The sequence below is a fragment of the Arachis ipaensis genome, chromosome B9 (assembly GCF_059453495.1).
Source record: "Arachis ipaensis isolate K30076 ecotype BB chromosome B9, ASM5945349v1, whole genome shotgun sequence".
Lineage (NCBI taxonomy): Eukaryota > Viridiplantae > Streptophyta > Magnoliopsida > Fabales > Fabaceae > Arachis > Arachis ipaensis.
This window is the reverse complement of record NC_142444.1, coordinates 154,490,584-154,507,121: the sequence shown is the minus strand read 5'-3', so window position 1 is coordinate 154,507,121 and position 16,538 is coordinate 154,490,584. Positions and strand designations below refer to the sequence as shown.

The 16,538-nt window shown below is 34.1% G+C and overlaps 3 protein-coding genes across 5 annotated transcripts; all 3 read right to left on the bottom strand.

The window, feature by feature from the left end:
• Positions 1 to 4,150: 4,150 nt before the first annotated feature.
• PHIP1 (phragmoplastin interacting protein 1) lies at positions 4,151 to 6,428 on the bottom strand. The gene is made up of 4 exons (XM_016319391.3): positions 5,808 to 6,428; positions 5,461 to 5,632; positions 5,131 to 5,177; positions 4,151 to 5,037 (listed from the first exon to the last, which is right to left on the bottom strand). Exons 1-4 carry the CDS (start codon positions 6,317 to 6,319, stop codon positions 4,515 to 4,517), a joined length of 1,254 nt encoding a protein of 417 aa, XP_016174877.1. The 5' UTR covers positions 6,320 to 6,428; the 3' UTR covers positions 4,151 to 4,514.
• A 703-nt stretch (positions 6,429 to 7,131) lies between these two features.
• Positions 7,132 to 9,169, bottom strand: LOC107617594 (F-box family protein). The gene is made up of 4 exons (XM_088499595.1): positions 8,163 to 9,169; positions 7,765 to 7,923; positions 7,419 to 7,669; positions 7,132 to 7,283 (listed from the first exon to the last, which is right to left on the bottom strand). Exons 1-3 carry the CDS (start codon positions 9,006 to 9,008, stop codon positions 7,448 to 7,450), a joined length of 1,227 nt encoding a protein of 408 aa, XP_088355721.1. The 5' UTR covers positions 9,009 to 9,169; the 3' UTR covers positions 7,132 to 7,283; positions 7,419 to 7,447.
• Positions 9,170 to 14,881: 5,712 nt separating this feature from the next.
• Positions 14,882 to 16,264, bottom strand: LOC107616885 (aquaporin TIP1-3). 3 transcript variants are annotated; one of them, XM_016318774.3, is made up of 3 exons: positions 16,132 to 16,264; positions 15,780 to 16,030; positions 14,882 to 15,256 (listed from the first exon to the last, which is right to left on the bottom strand). In XM_016318774.3, exons 1-3 carry the CDS (start codon positions 16,262 to 16,264, stop codon positions 14,882 to 14,884), a joined length of 759 nt encoding a protein of 252 aa, XP_016174260.1. The 3 variants fall into 3 exon arrangements, with proteins under 3 accessions (XP_016174260.1, XP_088355510.1, XP_088355511.1); XM_088499384.1 differs by having other exon boundaries at positions 14,882 to 15,246; positions 15,788 to 16,030; XM_088499385.1 differs by having other exon boundaries at positions 15,780 to 16,020; positions 16,119 to 16,222.
• Between the last annotated feature and the right edge of the window lie 274 nt (positions 16,265 to 16,538).

The following is a 16,538-nucleotide window of genomic DNA, read 5'->3' as shown; positions in this document are numbered from 1 at the left end:
GTTCATATTATCTCTGAACTCTTCATACGTGGTGGCTCGTGCACACTCCCACAGCAAGGATCTTAGTTGTAAATCCTTCCATTGCTTGTTAAAATTCTGCCACAAGTGCCAAACACAAAAGCGGTGATGAACACGGGGCATCACCTCTTCCATTGCCGGCAACAAACCCTGTGTACAAAACCACATACCATATCACCATAATAGAGCATGACTTTCATTGACGCTCACCATAACAGTCCCTGACTTATAACAATTTATACATAATAGTCCCTGACTTTTATCAATTTACACATAATAGTCCCTGTTTTTGAGAAACGATACTGATATAAGTCCATCATATCTATCGGGGCTCATCCTCATTATTAAAGTTCAGCATATAAACAGCAGACAGTTTTCATCTCTACTCATAACTAATAATATACACAATCCATACAATTCCCTTATATTTTCATATAACAAACCATGCAATTTTCTAGTAAACATATAACAAAGAGGGCAATTTTCATATCCACTCATGACTAACATTCCACTATTTTCTAAGATACTCATGAGTTAGAGAATACCTTCTGCATGTCAGAGATAAAGCACCACCCATTTTGCCTATAGTCTCCAAGGTCCTGGTGTAGCAACTCAAGAAACCACTTCCAATTCTCTTTGTTTTCTACTCCAACAATTGCCCACGCTATGATGTAGATATGGTGATTAGCATCCTGACCCACTGTCGATAGAATTTGTCCACCAAATTGAGTTTTCAAGAAAGCACCGTCCAGTCCAATCAACGGTCGGCATCCGGCTTTGAAACCACTCTTGCAACCACTCAAGCACACATACATTTTATCAAATACTGGATCAAACTCAGGTTGGGGAGTGCAACAAATTTCAACTGTTGATCCAGGGTTAGTCTTGAGAAGTGTAAGACCATAATCCCTCAGCTTTTTGTATTGTTCCTTTTCATCCCCAAACACAGCATTACGTGCATCAAAGAGGGCCCTTGATATTGAGTTCTTGTTCAAGGTCAAGTCAAACCTTGACTTGAAGTAAGTGGCTGCATCACAATGCTTAAAATTGGGGTACTTCCTAACCTTCTTGACTAGTTTACTCGCCACCCAATTTCTGTTAGCTGCCCTGTTCTTATCTTCCCTTGGGCATGTGTGATCATTAAGGAATGTCTTTATTTGCCAACAAGTATCTTCATGATCCCTTGATGCATACACCACCCATGGACATCCTTTCACCTGACATGTAGCCCTCATCCTCACGTTGTCATTTTTCCTGAACCTAATCCGTCTACCCTCTTGGATTGTGAACTCCCTTACAGCCTCCTTAAAGTCCCATTTTGTGTTGAATTTCATGCCAACTTCCATTTGCAGTTCTCCAAACCTTATACCTTCTCTGAACACAGGACAAAAATCTTCGGACTCCTCATCTGCCCCCTCATCCTCTGAATTGGGGGGAGTTTTCATTTCTTCAGAATGCCATGAATTTGCCCCGTCTGAGTCAGCCCCTGGATCATATGCATTATATGCATCATCCCCTGTTCCACCCACAAAGCCTAGGTCCACATCCCCATCTGAGACCTCCTCAACAAATGCATCATCCTCACTCATAACTTGCTCTTTATCCTTAGCAAACGCAGCAGCAGGAGAATGTTTAAAATTGATGTCTTCCTTAATAGTCTTAGCCTTACAAACATCATTATCATAATCATCATCATCAGACGAAGAACTATCTTCGATCCTTGGCTCATACAAACTATCTTCGTCACTATCATATGAATCAGACCATAGTGCATCACCTCCCTCCTGTCCTGCTTGCAACACCGCCTTTCCCTTAGCAACACTCCTCGTACAAGGCCTAAAATTAGGGGTGGTTGTTGTCGTTTTCTTCTTCAAGGTGGATTTTAGTGTGGAGTTAGATGTTGCAGTTGGCACACTTTTGGGGAGAATTGGCTTGGTAGGAGGCTTCGACTTTGAAGTAGTAGGAGGCTTTGGCTTTTGATGTGTAGGAGGCTTTGGCTGTGGATTAGTAGGAGGCTTTGCAAATTGATTAGTAGGAGGCTTCGGCTGTGGATTAGTGGGAGGTTTTGGCTTTTGATAAGTAGCAGGCTTTGCCTGTGATTGATCATTTGGATTGGGAAGAGGCTTCTCCTGACTTGGAGGTTTTGGATTCGTGACAGATTCTGGCATAGTTAGAGGTGTTGGATTACTAGGAGGAGTCGGATTAATTTGAGGGTTCGGGATGTCAATGGTGTTGACAGGCGTTGCCTTGTCTTGGGGGGATTCACTGTTGGGATTCCTCACTTTGTCATTAGGAGTGACCATGGCACCTTCTTCTTTTGCATCCATGCCAGCCTTTTCCTCCTCATCTTGTAAATAATCTGGAGATGACACCCCATGTTCAAAATACACATCCACCAATCCATTATTCTTGTGAGCAAGGAAACACATCTCTCTAAGCTCATTGTCACTGTTTAGATTCCTTAATCCAGTTTCTAACGTCCTCCCGGGAACTAGCCACCAACAATGAAGGATCTTGTCATAGCCTAACTCCTTGTAATAATTCCTTATGAAGAAAATGTCCAAGGTATCCTCATCCAGATCACCTAGGCAGGTTAAGTTATCAGGGGTATATCTCAGTTTTCCTTCATCATCTTTCTCAAAGTTTCCTCCATGATGAAACATTATATCCAACAACACATCCATCTGCACCAACAAAGCAAAACCATTAAAACTCACACCATCATATTACACGACTTCAACATCGATTAAAATCCCTATACATTAATATCACAGTCACCACCATGCATTAACCCACTATTGAAAAAATCTCTGTTTTATTGCCAAAAAACAGAGCATATACACATCAAACCCTTTGCCCTAACAAAAATTCTTAAACACAATCCTTTAAGGTAATGCAGCCATGAAACTCTAGGACAACCCAACACAGTAACAAGACAATCATACACCTTCATCATAATTTGATTCATGAAATAAATTCAAAAATTATTTCAACCAACACATACCTTCAACAACGCAGAAGACAGAGAAACCACTTGACTAAGGAACACCAAACTCTTCAAATGACGTGTGACAATAGAGGAGATGGGGAAGACGAAGCTAGGTCGCTGCCATTGATGGGAGAATGACGAAGACTGAGCGTGGAGGAGAGGAGAAGAAGTGTGAGAGTGTTCAAACAAATATGGGACTGAAGGCAAACCGTTTTCAAGGGATGGAGCTTATGAACGACGTCGTTTACTTCTTCATTGGGCGCCAAATCGATACTGCGTCGTTTCGCTTGGCTCCAGCGTGGCATTGGTGGTGCCAGATCACCCCTCCGTTTGCTGACTTGGCGCCGGAAAGGGTTGAAGGGCAACTATGGGTCCCGGAGCAAAATGTCAGGGATGCTTTTAGTGAATTTTGAAAGTCAGGGACAAGTATGGGTAACTCGCCCAATCTCAGGGACCACTTTGGGGTTTTAGTCATTATTTTTATGTGAAATTAATAATTAAAAATTATTAAATTATAATTTAGTTAAACCTATCAAATTATTTAACAGATTTTGCTTTATTATTATTGTGGAAAAATATAAAAGCGAAGCATGTAGCTTAAGGAATTTAGTACCAAGCTCTCTTATTGAAGCATTTGTCGTTATCAGAGATTTGTTAAGACATCAGTAATCTGCAACCGTAATGATGGTAGAGAAAATTTATTGTTCCTATTTCATGAACCTATCAAAAGTAAAGAAAATGGCAGTGTCTAATTTAAGAAAGAAAGTAGAAACACTGAAGGGTGATATCAAATTTTGCTTTAATAAGCTTCCAAACACAAGCACTTAAGAAAAGCATCATGAAAGGTAATACCAACATATAATATCAGGAAATTGTACATTGATATAATAATTAAGTTTCGTCTATCTTCTTGATATCCAATCATGACGGGAAGGAAAAAAAAATGGCAGGGGTGCTATAAGGAGGAATCCATGAAAAAAACAGTATTGGGATTTGGGTCCAAGGCACAACCATGAAACGAACATACTGTAAATCTGTGATGATGCTTTGGCGTCCCAGCAGTTGCCATGACTGTTATTGTGAGGATTTTCTTTTCAAGTTAAGAAATTACTCATGACTTGTAACCGAATACCACCAAGTTAAGGTATAACAAAAACAAAGACTTACATAAATGCCTGATTCTTAAGAAAATCACATACCACTATTATTACTACTCTACTACTATCTGCTACCACATCAAAGGACATTCTTCACTAATGATTTCGGAACTTCTTTGCTATTTTTCACATTCTTTTGGCTGTTCATATGAAAGACAAAGAGCTTTCTCATTTTAGAGGGAAAAAATTGATGCCCAATGGAGGAAACTGCTAACTTGTTTAATTATAGAGCTGCCCTATATTTCTTTTAGATTAAAAATAAAAAAATTATAAAGAACAACAAAAGCAACCAAACTGTTCACTAGAAGAAACAAGTAAAGAAGAACTACATGTCGGGTTTACAGCATCCTTCAGGTTGAAGCTGGATCCGTAGTTTGTTTCTTTGGGCAGTCTGATGAAAGATGTCCTTTTTCGCCACACTCATAGCATGTCCTCCTCTTTATCTTGCCACTTACAGCGGAAACAGTGGAAGTTGATTTCTTGCCATCAACCCCATTACTTGTAGTTGTAGTTGTAGTCACAGCGGTTGTATGCGTTGTTGGTTTCTTCTTCAAAGGAACTGCGCAACTTATCCTGACAGGTCTCCCGGACAAAAACTTTTGGTCCATTGTAAGAGCTGTTTTTAGTGACTGACTATCACTGAAATCCACATGCGCATACCCTCGAAATTCTCCAGTATCCTTGTCCATACCAAATCGCAGCGAAGCTATGTTGCAATTCGAGAAGAATTTTCTGAGTTCTTCCTCGGTTATATCCCATGACAAATTCCCAACATATGTTCTATTGTATCCTTCCATGATCTTTGGAGCAAAATCTGATATTTTATTGACTCGAGTTGCTTTGTATGGCTGGATTTTAAGAAAGAGTCCTCCCCTGTTATACAAGAAAAGTCTTATGAGCATTACATGAGAAGGGCAAGAGTGGTAAAATCATCCTTCTAGAAGAGAAAAACTGGCAGTTACTAACATGTCAGCTCCATCAAGAGCCAATGCACGTTTTGCTGCTGCTTCTGTCTGCAAGAATAACAGCATAGAAATCATAGCAAGTTATGATCAACTCTTGAAATTGTTTGTTAGTTAAGTGACTATAAACTTTTAAATGACAAATCTACAGATTGAATGAGAACTAATATGCACTCCTACTTTAGCTTTCTGATAAAATGGATGCCATAGGCATCTTAAAATCAGTAAAGTGCCGTTGCAATTAACCTTACTATACAAGGAAGCTCAAACGAAAATCCGTTGATTAAACTTGAAACACAATGAAATGGAGAGTGCTTAAGTGATTAGTACTGACCTTAAAACTAATAATGGCAATCCCTCTAAACTTGCCACTCTCAGGAAAACACATGCAATCAACTTCAGTTATGGTGCCACAGCTCTCAAAATAACTTCGAATATCATCCTCGGTTGAGTAATAGGGAATTCCCCCCACATAAACCTTTGTAGGATCATCACAACCATCTTGACTGAAAATATCACCCAACAGATAAAGAGTCAACAATAAATAAATAAAAGAAAAAAAAGGGCAAAATTGTTTCAGCGTATAATCACACTCCTACAACAATATTACTGAAAACAAATCCAACCATTGCATTGTTATCAGCTAGCCTTCTACAATAAAAGTATTAAAAGCTATATTACCTGCTATTAGCATTAGTATTATTACTACTCTCATTCAACACTGTAGCTTGTGGCACTTCCCCTTCATGATTGGAATTGTTTTGCTCCACCGTTTTGGTCTTCTTTTTCTTCTTCTGCTGCTTCTGCTTCTTCTTCTTCTTCTTGTTCGTCGATTTCTCAGCATCATTGGGAGCTTCAGTTGCAACATCAGCATCATCCTTTACCTTCCTCTTCTTATTCTTCTTCTTACTGCCCAAACCCTCTGAGCCATTTTCCTTGTTGCTTCCTTCAACTTCATGGGCAGCTTTTGGAGAAGCCTCAGCTGGAGGGTGTTCCAAAGATCGAAGCTTTCGGCGTTTCTCTCTCTTGGATAATACGGGCTTGTGGGCAGAAGAGTCAAGAAGAGTTTTGAGAGAATGAGAAGAAGGAGAAGAAGAAGAAGGGGCATCAACACCAACTACATCAGAGTTGCTTTGCTGTTTGGCCAATGCAGCTCTAAGCTTCTGCTTCAGCTTCTTGTTTGATAGAACCATCTTCTCTTCTCTTCTCTTCTCTCAGATGAAAAGCTTCAACCTTTGCAACGCTCACGCCGCGAAACAAAGGGTTTCTTCTCTTCTCTTTCCAGGTTTTCTCCCTTGTTTTGGGGAAGACGATGTTTAATTTAACCCAAACGACGCCGTATAATTTTGGGCTTCATGTTTTTTCTTATTTGGTTTGGGTTTTATTTGTAAACAAAAATTGCTAAGGACGAGGAGATGCTTAATTTGGGCCGTTGAAAATTAAGCGAAAAAGAGACACCCAATATGATAAAGAGCACATCTTGTAACCCTATGGAAATGTTCCGTCCAAAAAAAGAAAACCATGGAAATGTTGGAAACCTTATGAAATTTTAATTTTATGTATTATCTCAGATATGAAATTTGGTATCTCAGCTACCTTATTATGAGATTCACTAGTAGGTAGTTAAGGATACCCATGGAAGTTGATTTATTAATTTTTTTTTGGTGACATAATTTATTAATTTTACGCAAAGGCACATATCCATTGCGTGTAAAAAGTAATCTAGTACTGGTCAATATTTTTGTCTAGACTTTTCTTTTTGGTCTTGGGCTCAGCCCTTTTTAACTCTCTATCCCATTTTATCATAGATCAAATAAATTTCTTCATGAGTTAACCGACAAAAAAAATTCTTCAGCCAAAAAAATAAATAAATAAATAAATAAAATAAAATAAAATAAATTTCTTTAGACAATTACTTATTTTCGTCACATCATCTTTTAAGAATTTACCTGTTTATTACTGTTTTTTTTAGCCAGTGGTAGACATGTAAGATCAGGAAGTCGGCTTTACAAAAAGTAATTTGGCTTTGTTCAAAAGAACAGCTATGCATGTTATCACATTACTACAAATATAGTGAATGGCAATAGGAGAAACAAAACACTGGAACAGACAATTCAATGAGTGAAAACTGAAAAGCATTGTTGTCTCAAGCATTAACTTCCTTTCAGGAAAAAACATCATGTACAGGGATATGGTGGTGCCACCTACAAGCTGTTTAATTGTACGGCTCAAAACTGCAGCCTTATCACATGTATTCAATTCAATTCTACAAAAACCATGGACCATCTCAACCTTAGAAACTTGACTTGTCTATATCATCCTTACTCTATGTGAGTCCCATCTGATGCCTCTATCTTTGGAACCTTTCCACTCATGGCTACTAGTCCAACTAATCTTTTTGCTACTGATATTTCCTCCACTCTATTTGTAAATCCCATTAACCTTATCAGCTTTAGATGTTGCAGTTCCTTGTACTTAGTTGCTTGCTTAAAGCATGAGAACTTTGTTCTTGAACCCCAATATGAATAGCTCTTAGGATCAATCTGTATTCAAAACAGTTATGAGAGATACTACCAAAAAAAAATTAAGGCAATAATATTAAGAAATGATTCATTAATTAGTCAATTAATTAACATACCTTAAAAGAAAGTTGCTCCAAGGCAGGGCATAATTTCAAGAAGGAGACTAAGGCATTGATGCTGTTTTCATCCTTATGACTTCCAATCCAACACAACTCCTTTAATTTGTAGAATATGAAGTTACAACTTGAAGGAGAAATTGATGGCCATATCAGTGCCTACAACAAAACCATCTTGGACATTGAGTTGTTGGTTTTATTTGATTAACATCGCCTTACGTGTGGTCAGAAGAATGATTTTATAATATAAGATTCTCAGGAATTTGAATACTTTCAGGAACCATATGCCTGATTCTATATAATAGATGCAACTATTTTTATTCGATATAATAATAAGCACTGTTCAAACAAACACTAAATGCATAAAACAAGATGTGATAAGAAGTTAAAGAAAATACCTCAAAAGTCCATTGACATAGAGTAAGAACTTCGGAATTCTTTATGGTTAATAGCGATTCATCGAAATCTTCTGACCTGAAGTCACTGCTAATTGGACCTAGCCTGAAATCAAGCTTGGCATGAGTCAAGTTGAAGTGTGATTCTGGCCAAATCCGAGGAAGAAGACCGCGGTATCTGAAAGATTTAAGCTTAGAAGTTCTTAGATGGAGATACTTGAGGTGCAGGCAATCTAAGATGCTCAACTTGTGAAGCTTGGATTCAGACTCAATCAACAAAGACTTCAATCCACTGCAATCACTGATTACCAAGTTCTCAAGGTGCTCCAAATTCGAAACAATAGAAGAAACTACCACACTTGTCAAATCCCTCACTGATTTCAAATGAAGTGTTTTCACCAAGAAAGTGGATGATGATGGTGATGATGGAACATGTTTTTGTGGCATTATAAGCTGAAGATCGTAGCGCGCTTCGAGTTCTTTGTGATTAATATCATCAGAAACAGAGAAATCAAGAAGGAGTTTACTGTTGGTTGCAATAGTTGCCAACATAACACTATCTTCTTCTTGTTCTTGATGATGAACATAGTGAAAGTGTAGCTTCCTCGGATGCTTCAATGGATCATGCTCCTCAAAATTGGCCAGGAATTTGGCAAGGACGGCAGTAATATCATGTAAGGATCCATGTGCAAGAAGAACTTGGTTCCAGAGTTGTCTCCATCTTTTGGAAATGAGACTGGTTTCAAGTGCAGATTCTTTTGGCAGAAATGAAACTATGCTGCCTAGAATTTCATCTGGAAAAGTGCTGAACATACCCTCTATACTAGTAGTAGTAGTAGTAACTTCCATGGATGGAATCTATTGATTTAAGATCACAACAAACTCTTTTGTGGATATTAATAATGAACCGGTTATGCGGCTATGCCTAGGTACTACTTGTTTTTAAATATCTGTTGGTATTGGATTTTGTTGAATTCAACTTTTTGGACCAAGTCTATGTATGCCTTTTCAAGTTATTTCTAAATTCAATATATTTAACAATTTAATGAGGCTGAATTATTTTGTTTCAAATATCAACTTTTCAACATTTTTTACATTGAGTTACTTCAACTTGATGTTTGAGACTTTGAAAATAATACTTGTTATTCCGCCATTTGTTTTTTTTTTTTTTTTTATGTTTATATTTCTTGGATGGATTAACATATATTTCTATATTCTTTTAATAGCCTGGGTTCCATAACTAGGGATAGCAGCCCCTGTTTTTCCAATTAACAATCCAAGTCACTTGAAAGTGAGATTAAGTGTATTTTATTTTTCTCTTGTGCGACCCAAGAAGGTTTTAAAACTCTTGCTCTTTGACGTAAGTTAAGAGTTAAGATTGTGTGTTTCCAATTAATTAATATATTCATTATATTGTCACTGCCTTTGAAAACGTGTTCATGAAGCAATACGATTTTAATTTAATCAAATAATGCCACATTTGGTCTTGAATTGAGTTGAGCCGAATTCAAGTATAAGTTAAATTGAGTTCGATTTATGATCTGACTCATTAATAACCGAGTCTAATTATTAAAGTCACAAGCTAACTTAAAAAAAACTTATATAAAAATATATTGTACTTTTTTTATCATAAACAATCAATCTAATTAAATTCATCTTATTTTCATCTATCAATTATTTAATCTATCATAAAATAGATAAAATAATTATGATTTAGATATAAATTAAATAAAAAATATTTTATCTTTATATATATAATAAAATGTAAGTAAATAAAAAATATAAAAAAATAAATATGTATTACTATTTATACTAAATAATATATAACTATAATCGAATAAACTCATAAATTAATAATTTGAGTATATTCGTACTCAAAATCAATTATTTAATATATAAAAATATCATTTATATATTAAACTTAGTCATTAAAATTAAACATTATATATTTATATATATAAATATATATTTTTAATTTATTTTTAATATATATTTTATATTTTAATATATATTTTATATCAATAGTTAATTTTAATTACTAAATTTGACATATAGTTAACATGGTGCTTTCGTATATAAACTTGAGTTAAGATCAACTCGATTCATATGCTCACCCAATTTATGGAATTGTTAATAAATTGCTCTAGGTAGCTCACAAGCCAGCTCCATCCTAAGTCTTGGATTTATTTCGTTTGTCAATCCAATGACACCCATTATTCCGGTGAATTAATACGGGCGGAGCCGCCCTAATTAATTTGTACTCACCATTCATTCCGTGAAGGGGAAGCTCTTAATATTAATTAATGTAGGCGTAATTTTTTTATGAGAACCTACTTTTTTTATTAATTATGCTAGATGCCTAGATATATATTAAAATTAATCACTAATATTAAATATAAGTTAAATTATACAATAATTATATTAAAATATATAATAACTAATTTTAATGGTTGATTTTAATGTATAATTATTTTTTTAATAGGTATGAGAACCTATTATATATATATTTCATGGAATAATTATCCACATCCAAATAATTTTATATCAAAATTTATCCAAGTGATTTGAATTAAGCGTTTTTTTTCTTATTTTCTCCTTCTTTTACGCTGTTTCTTCTTCTTCTTCTTCTTTTAAATTCACGCTTCTTCTTCTTTGTCTACACTCCGGATGTTACTTCTTCTTCTTCTATTTTCAATTTTCTTCTCCTTTTTTATTATTTTTTAATTTCGTTACCGTCGTCACTAACAACACTTCTTCCTCTTCCTCTTCTTCGTCCTCCTATTGGAATTTCGTCTCCTCCTTCATTTTCATCCTTTTTCTCCATCATCATCATCATTATCGTCATTGTTTACTTCTAATAGGTATCGTCATTGTCGTAATCGTTATCATCGAATTCGAATTTATATAATGGACAATTTCCGATTCATTTAGTATTATACAATGATGTCGTTTTGAACTAATTTTCGGTTCATTCGAGACGCATGTGTTTCTGAATTCGAATTTATATAATGGACCATTTTCGATTCATTTGGTATTATACAATAGTTTCATTTTGATAATATTTTTAGTTCATTCGATCACCACAGAGAATCAGAATCAATAAAGATGTTAGCAAAATGTTGGTGACGACGATAATGATGATAGAGAAGGAAGAAGAAAAAGAAGAAAGAGATCAAAGAAATTAAAAAAAAAAAAAAAGCAGGAGGAGGAGAAGATGAATGTGGTGGTATGATGGTGGTGCGATGATGATAATAAAAAAAATTAAGAAAAAAGAGAAGAAGAAAAAGAAAAAGTAGCAAAAGAAAGAGATGAAAGAAGAAAAAGATGAAGCTCTATAGAGTAAACTAAATAATTTGGCTGAACTTAAATGTAAAATTGCTTAAATGTATATTAAGACTCTATTTTATGGAGCTTTCAGCTTTTTCTTCCAACGTATAAAAACCATACTTGATACACGATATATAAAAGAAATTATAAAATTGTTACTTTGGCATCGCTTTTGTATGTTTATATTTCTTGGAGATTAATATATATGAGATTAAATAACTTAATTTAAAGATATATGTTAATATTATAAATTAAAAAAATATATATATTAAAAAATATAATTTTAAAATAATTGTATACGTGCATTTAATTATGTAACGTCAGGTTATATAAAAATAATTATATTTTAAATTAATTGCATAAATAATTATAAAAAATAAATGTAATTAAACGATTGTATAAAATATTTACATTATTAGTGTATTAAAATTAAATTCATTAAAAATTTTAAAATTTTAAATGATCAATATATTTATTAAAAAAAATTTTAAAATATTTATTAATAATAATCTTATCATGGACATAATAGCTAAATTTAATATCTATTTTTATATTATTTTAAAAAGGGTTAAGTATGATTTTGGTTTCTAAGGTATAGGTCGAAAATTTTTTTCGTTCTTAACCTTTTTTTTTTCATACAAAATCGTCTATAAAATTTAACTTAATTTTAAAATCGTCCTTCGCACCAAAATACCTTTCTCGTTTTTCACCAAAATACTCTATTCTTCTTCTCCGTCACAACAATACCCAATACCTAATTCTTCATCTCAATCACAACAATATCTCTTCTTCTTTTTCTTCCTCTTCAACTAGAATTTCGATAGAATATCAACTACAATTTCAACAACAGCAACATAATTTCAACTAACGGATATCAAAAAATTAAAACAGAGAAGTAGAAGAACACAACAACATAATTTTAACTAAAAGATATTAAAAAATCAAAACAGAGAAGCAGAAGAATGGAATAGAATCAGAAGCAACATAGAAACAGAAAAACAATGGAATCAATACCTAGGATGAAATCAGAGTCGAAACAACAGTGTGATTAACAAAATCAGAATTAGAACAGAAGCAGCATAATGATAAACAGAAGCAGAATAATTAACTTAATCTGAAATAGAATTGGAACCCAATGGCGAGGAGTAACGGCGAGCGACAAGGAGCAACAACGACATACGAAGAGCAGCGGCGAGCTAGCAAGGAAGAGGAGCAACGACGAGGACGCGAAGCAGCGGAGGAGTTTCGGCGACGATATTGAGTTTCAACAGACGGCAGCAGTGGTAGCTGGCGCGATGATGGCAACACTCCTCCTCTACTTTCAGCTCGCGCATTCCTCTCTCTCTTCGCGGTCAGCGACAGTGGCGGATCTAGCGATGACAGAGCAGCTCACAATGGCGACGACGATGCGGCTCAACGACAGCGACGAGCCCAATACGATGACGGCGGCCTCCCTTCCCCCCTCAGGTGATTTTCTTCTCCCCACCTTTCCTTTCCCATTCTCCTTCCTCCTCCCGGCGTGATCTCTTTCCCCTTTAATCCGTTTTTTTCCTTTTTTTTTATTTTATAAATTTTTTAGTTGGAAATAATTTAATAATAAAAATTAATTTTTTAATAAAAAAATAATTTTAAAATTAAATTAAATCTTAAAAATAATTTTATATATAGAAAAATTAAAAAAAAAATTGACCTATACTTTAGAATTTAAAATCGTTCCATAACTAAGGGATATAAGTATATAACACCCCATCTTTTTCCAATTAATAAGTTTGCCAATCCAAGACACCTGAAAGTTGAAAGTGAGATTAAGTGTATTTGATTTTTCTATTGTATGACCCAAGAAGGTTTTGAAACTCTTGCTCTTTGACGTAGGTTGTCTTGAGATTGTTTTCCAATTTATTAATGTATTATCAATGCCTTTGAAAACGTACGTGTTGATGAATCAATACGACTTTAATTTAATCAAATGATGACACATTTGATGGTTAAAAATAAGCCAAGTCGAATTGAGTCACACCTTCCAATTTATAAAAATTGAATTTGACTAATAGCTCAAACATATATAAAATGAAAATTATTAATTATATATATAGTTTTTAATATTTATCCTATATTATTTCTAGAAGTCACTCATGCCAATAAAATGTTTGAAACTTTATCTAAAATTCTAAATACTCTTATCTTAATTAATTTATTTTTATTTTAAAAATAAAGCTGAATTTTGGCTTCACCATATTCCGACATTATCTTAACACATTTTTTTATTTTTTAATCTAAAATATACTAAATACAAAAATACATAATATTCTTAAATGTATCAAATATATAGACACATCAACTGAACTCCTGTGGACTTTACTGAACATTCATATTTTTGGTTTAATAGTTGAATTCTTGTGTGCTTACTGCTTAGCTTGTAGTATATGCAAATCAAATAACAGTAACCAAATAAATCACTTAAATCAGTAAAATTTCTCAACCAATAATTTTTGGTAAATTGTAAAAGTGATTTGGACAATATCTTCCAAGTGATTTTTCTCTTTTTTGTTCTCTTAAAAAAAGAGTGAATTTGGTTGGTATTTTTATTTTTAGTGCTTTTAGTTTTAGAGTTTTATGAAGAAAAACATAAAAATAAAAGGTTAAATAGAATATATATTTTCTTAATTTATTATATTTTTACATAAAATTTAAAATAAAAAATACTAAAAAATGAAAATAAAATACAAACCAAATACATCTTGAATAATTCTATGATAAAGAAGTGTTTGGGTAAAGAGAATGAAGAGTAGTATAAAATTTTATTTTAAAAAATTAATAAAAATAAAGTAATACATTTTTCTAGATAAATTTTCAATTATTTATGAAAATAAATCTTCATCTTTTCACTATTTTGATTTTCCCTCTTCATTATAGCATACAACATAGGTAGATCTTTTACCTATTAGCCTCATGCCACTGTGCATGCATGTAGGCACATGGCCACCACATTGCGTGCTATTCAAATGTTTTTGACAGTTTTGTCATATAACCTATCATTATTCATTGTTTGATTCAGATTGAAAACCATAAAATATACGTTTATCATACATTTTTAATATCTGTTACATGATACTAGCTTTTTTCTTCTTGCCACATGGTAATAGAAGACTTTATTACTAACATCACCAGAATGAATAATACCAGGAGAAAAAAATATAGAAAAAAGGACACATTCATTCATTCAACAAGAAAAATAGTTACAATAGATTCTAGACATCTCTCCTATATCATATCTATAAAATCTTGATTCCTACCAAAAAAAAAAAAAAAGAAAAAAGCATGATCCTGTGACCTTCATTCAATTTATTAACTGTTCCAGAATAGAAAGCACTATATTAAATTCATGAAATAAAAGTTTAGAAGTCACTATTAGAAAGGGGTTGATGACCATCATCACCAATGAATATATTATCATAGAGAATGGCAGCAGTTGCTGAACCAATGAATGGGCCGGCCCAATAGACCCAATGGTTGGTCCATGTCCAGCTAACCAAAGCTGGCCCAAATGACACTGCTGGGTTCATTGATGCACCATCAAACACACCACCAACCAAGATATTTGCACCCACAATCAGCCCAATTGCTACTGGGGCTATAATTCCCACATTACCCTTCTTTGGATCCACTGCTGTTGCATAAACTGTGTATACCAATCCAAAAGTCATCACTATCTCAAAGATTAATGCATTCCACACTGACACCCCATTAGATAGAGAGAAAGCTGATATTTCCTGCACCATATAAACAAAATTATGATATTAATTAGTCCTTAATTAATCCATGGTTTTAAAATATAGATTATTCTTATATAGTTAGATTTGGTATCCTGACTAATCTATCGCGAATTAAATGTCGCTGACAAATAAGTTGTTGCATGTCGACACTTATTTAAGCAAACTCGTAAACTGATTACTAAATCAACCCAACTTAATTTTATTATATTGTTAGATACGTGTTTTTTAAAGATCAATTATTATCTTTACATAAAATTATTTGAGAACAACTAGGGAACCAAAAGCATATCAGCCAAAAATCAGCCAAAATGTGTTTGAACTCAATGAAAAATCAGGTTTTGGTTTGTGCTCCGTGATCTCAGGAGCAGTTTTCAAACATATTATTCAAAAAGTGATTCTAATTAAACAGTTTTGTTTACTTTTTTGCTGATTACCTTTTAGTTCCATATACTTTTCCAAATTATTTTAACGTGAATCGTGGGCCTAATATTTAAAGGTGATGAATGGAAGCAACGTTTACCATTCCACCGGTGGCGAAATTGAGAAGAATGCAAGCAACAACAGAACCAAGACACTGTGCAAACCAATAAAGAATGCTTCTCAAGAAGGTTATGTTTCCTCCAACGAAGGCACCGAATGTGACAGCAGGGTTGACATGGCCACCTGAAATGTTTGCACCAACAGAAACCGCCACCATTAGCGCAAATGCATGGGATAGTGACGCAATTATGAGACCTGAAGGTGTTGCGGGTCCACCCATTGTAAGCTTGCCTGTCACACACAACAATAATATTTTATTATTACATATTAAATTCTGAAAAAGATAAGTTTGTAATTAAATTAAACACATTAATATAATGTAGAGTGGTCACCATAAGCCATGCCAGAGCCTTGGCCAGCAAAAACAAAAATGAGCATTGAAAAGAACTCAGCAAATGCTGCTCTAATGGCAGCTGGACTGCTAGCCTCCCTTGGTGATCCAATTGCAATTCTATACACTGCCATTCTTGGTTACTATCAGCAAATTAAACCAATAATAGAGATACAAACTTGTTCGCTTCTTATAATTTTTTCTGTTTTAACTTGAATTTTAGTTATTAGTTTTGGATAAGAGTGAGCATAAAGTGTGTATGAGATCTTAGTTTGTTGTATAAATAACAAAATTAACGGCTAAGGAAACGGTCCTAATGTTTCCCGGTAAGAGTGTGATGTTCATGCATGCATTTGGCCACAGTTTTGCCACATTTGTGGCTCAGATTTCCATATATGCATCTAAATC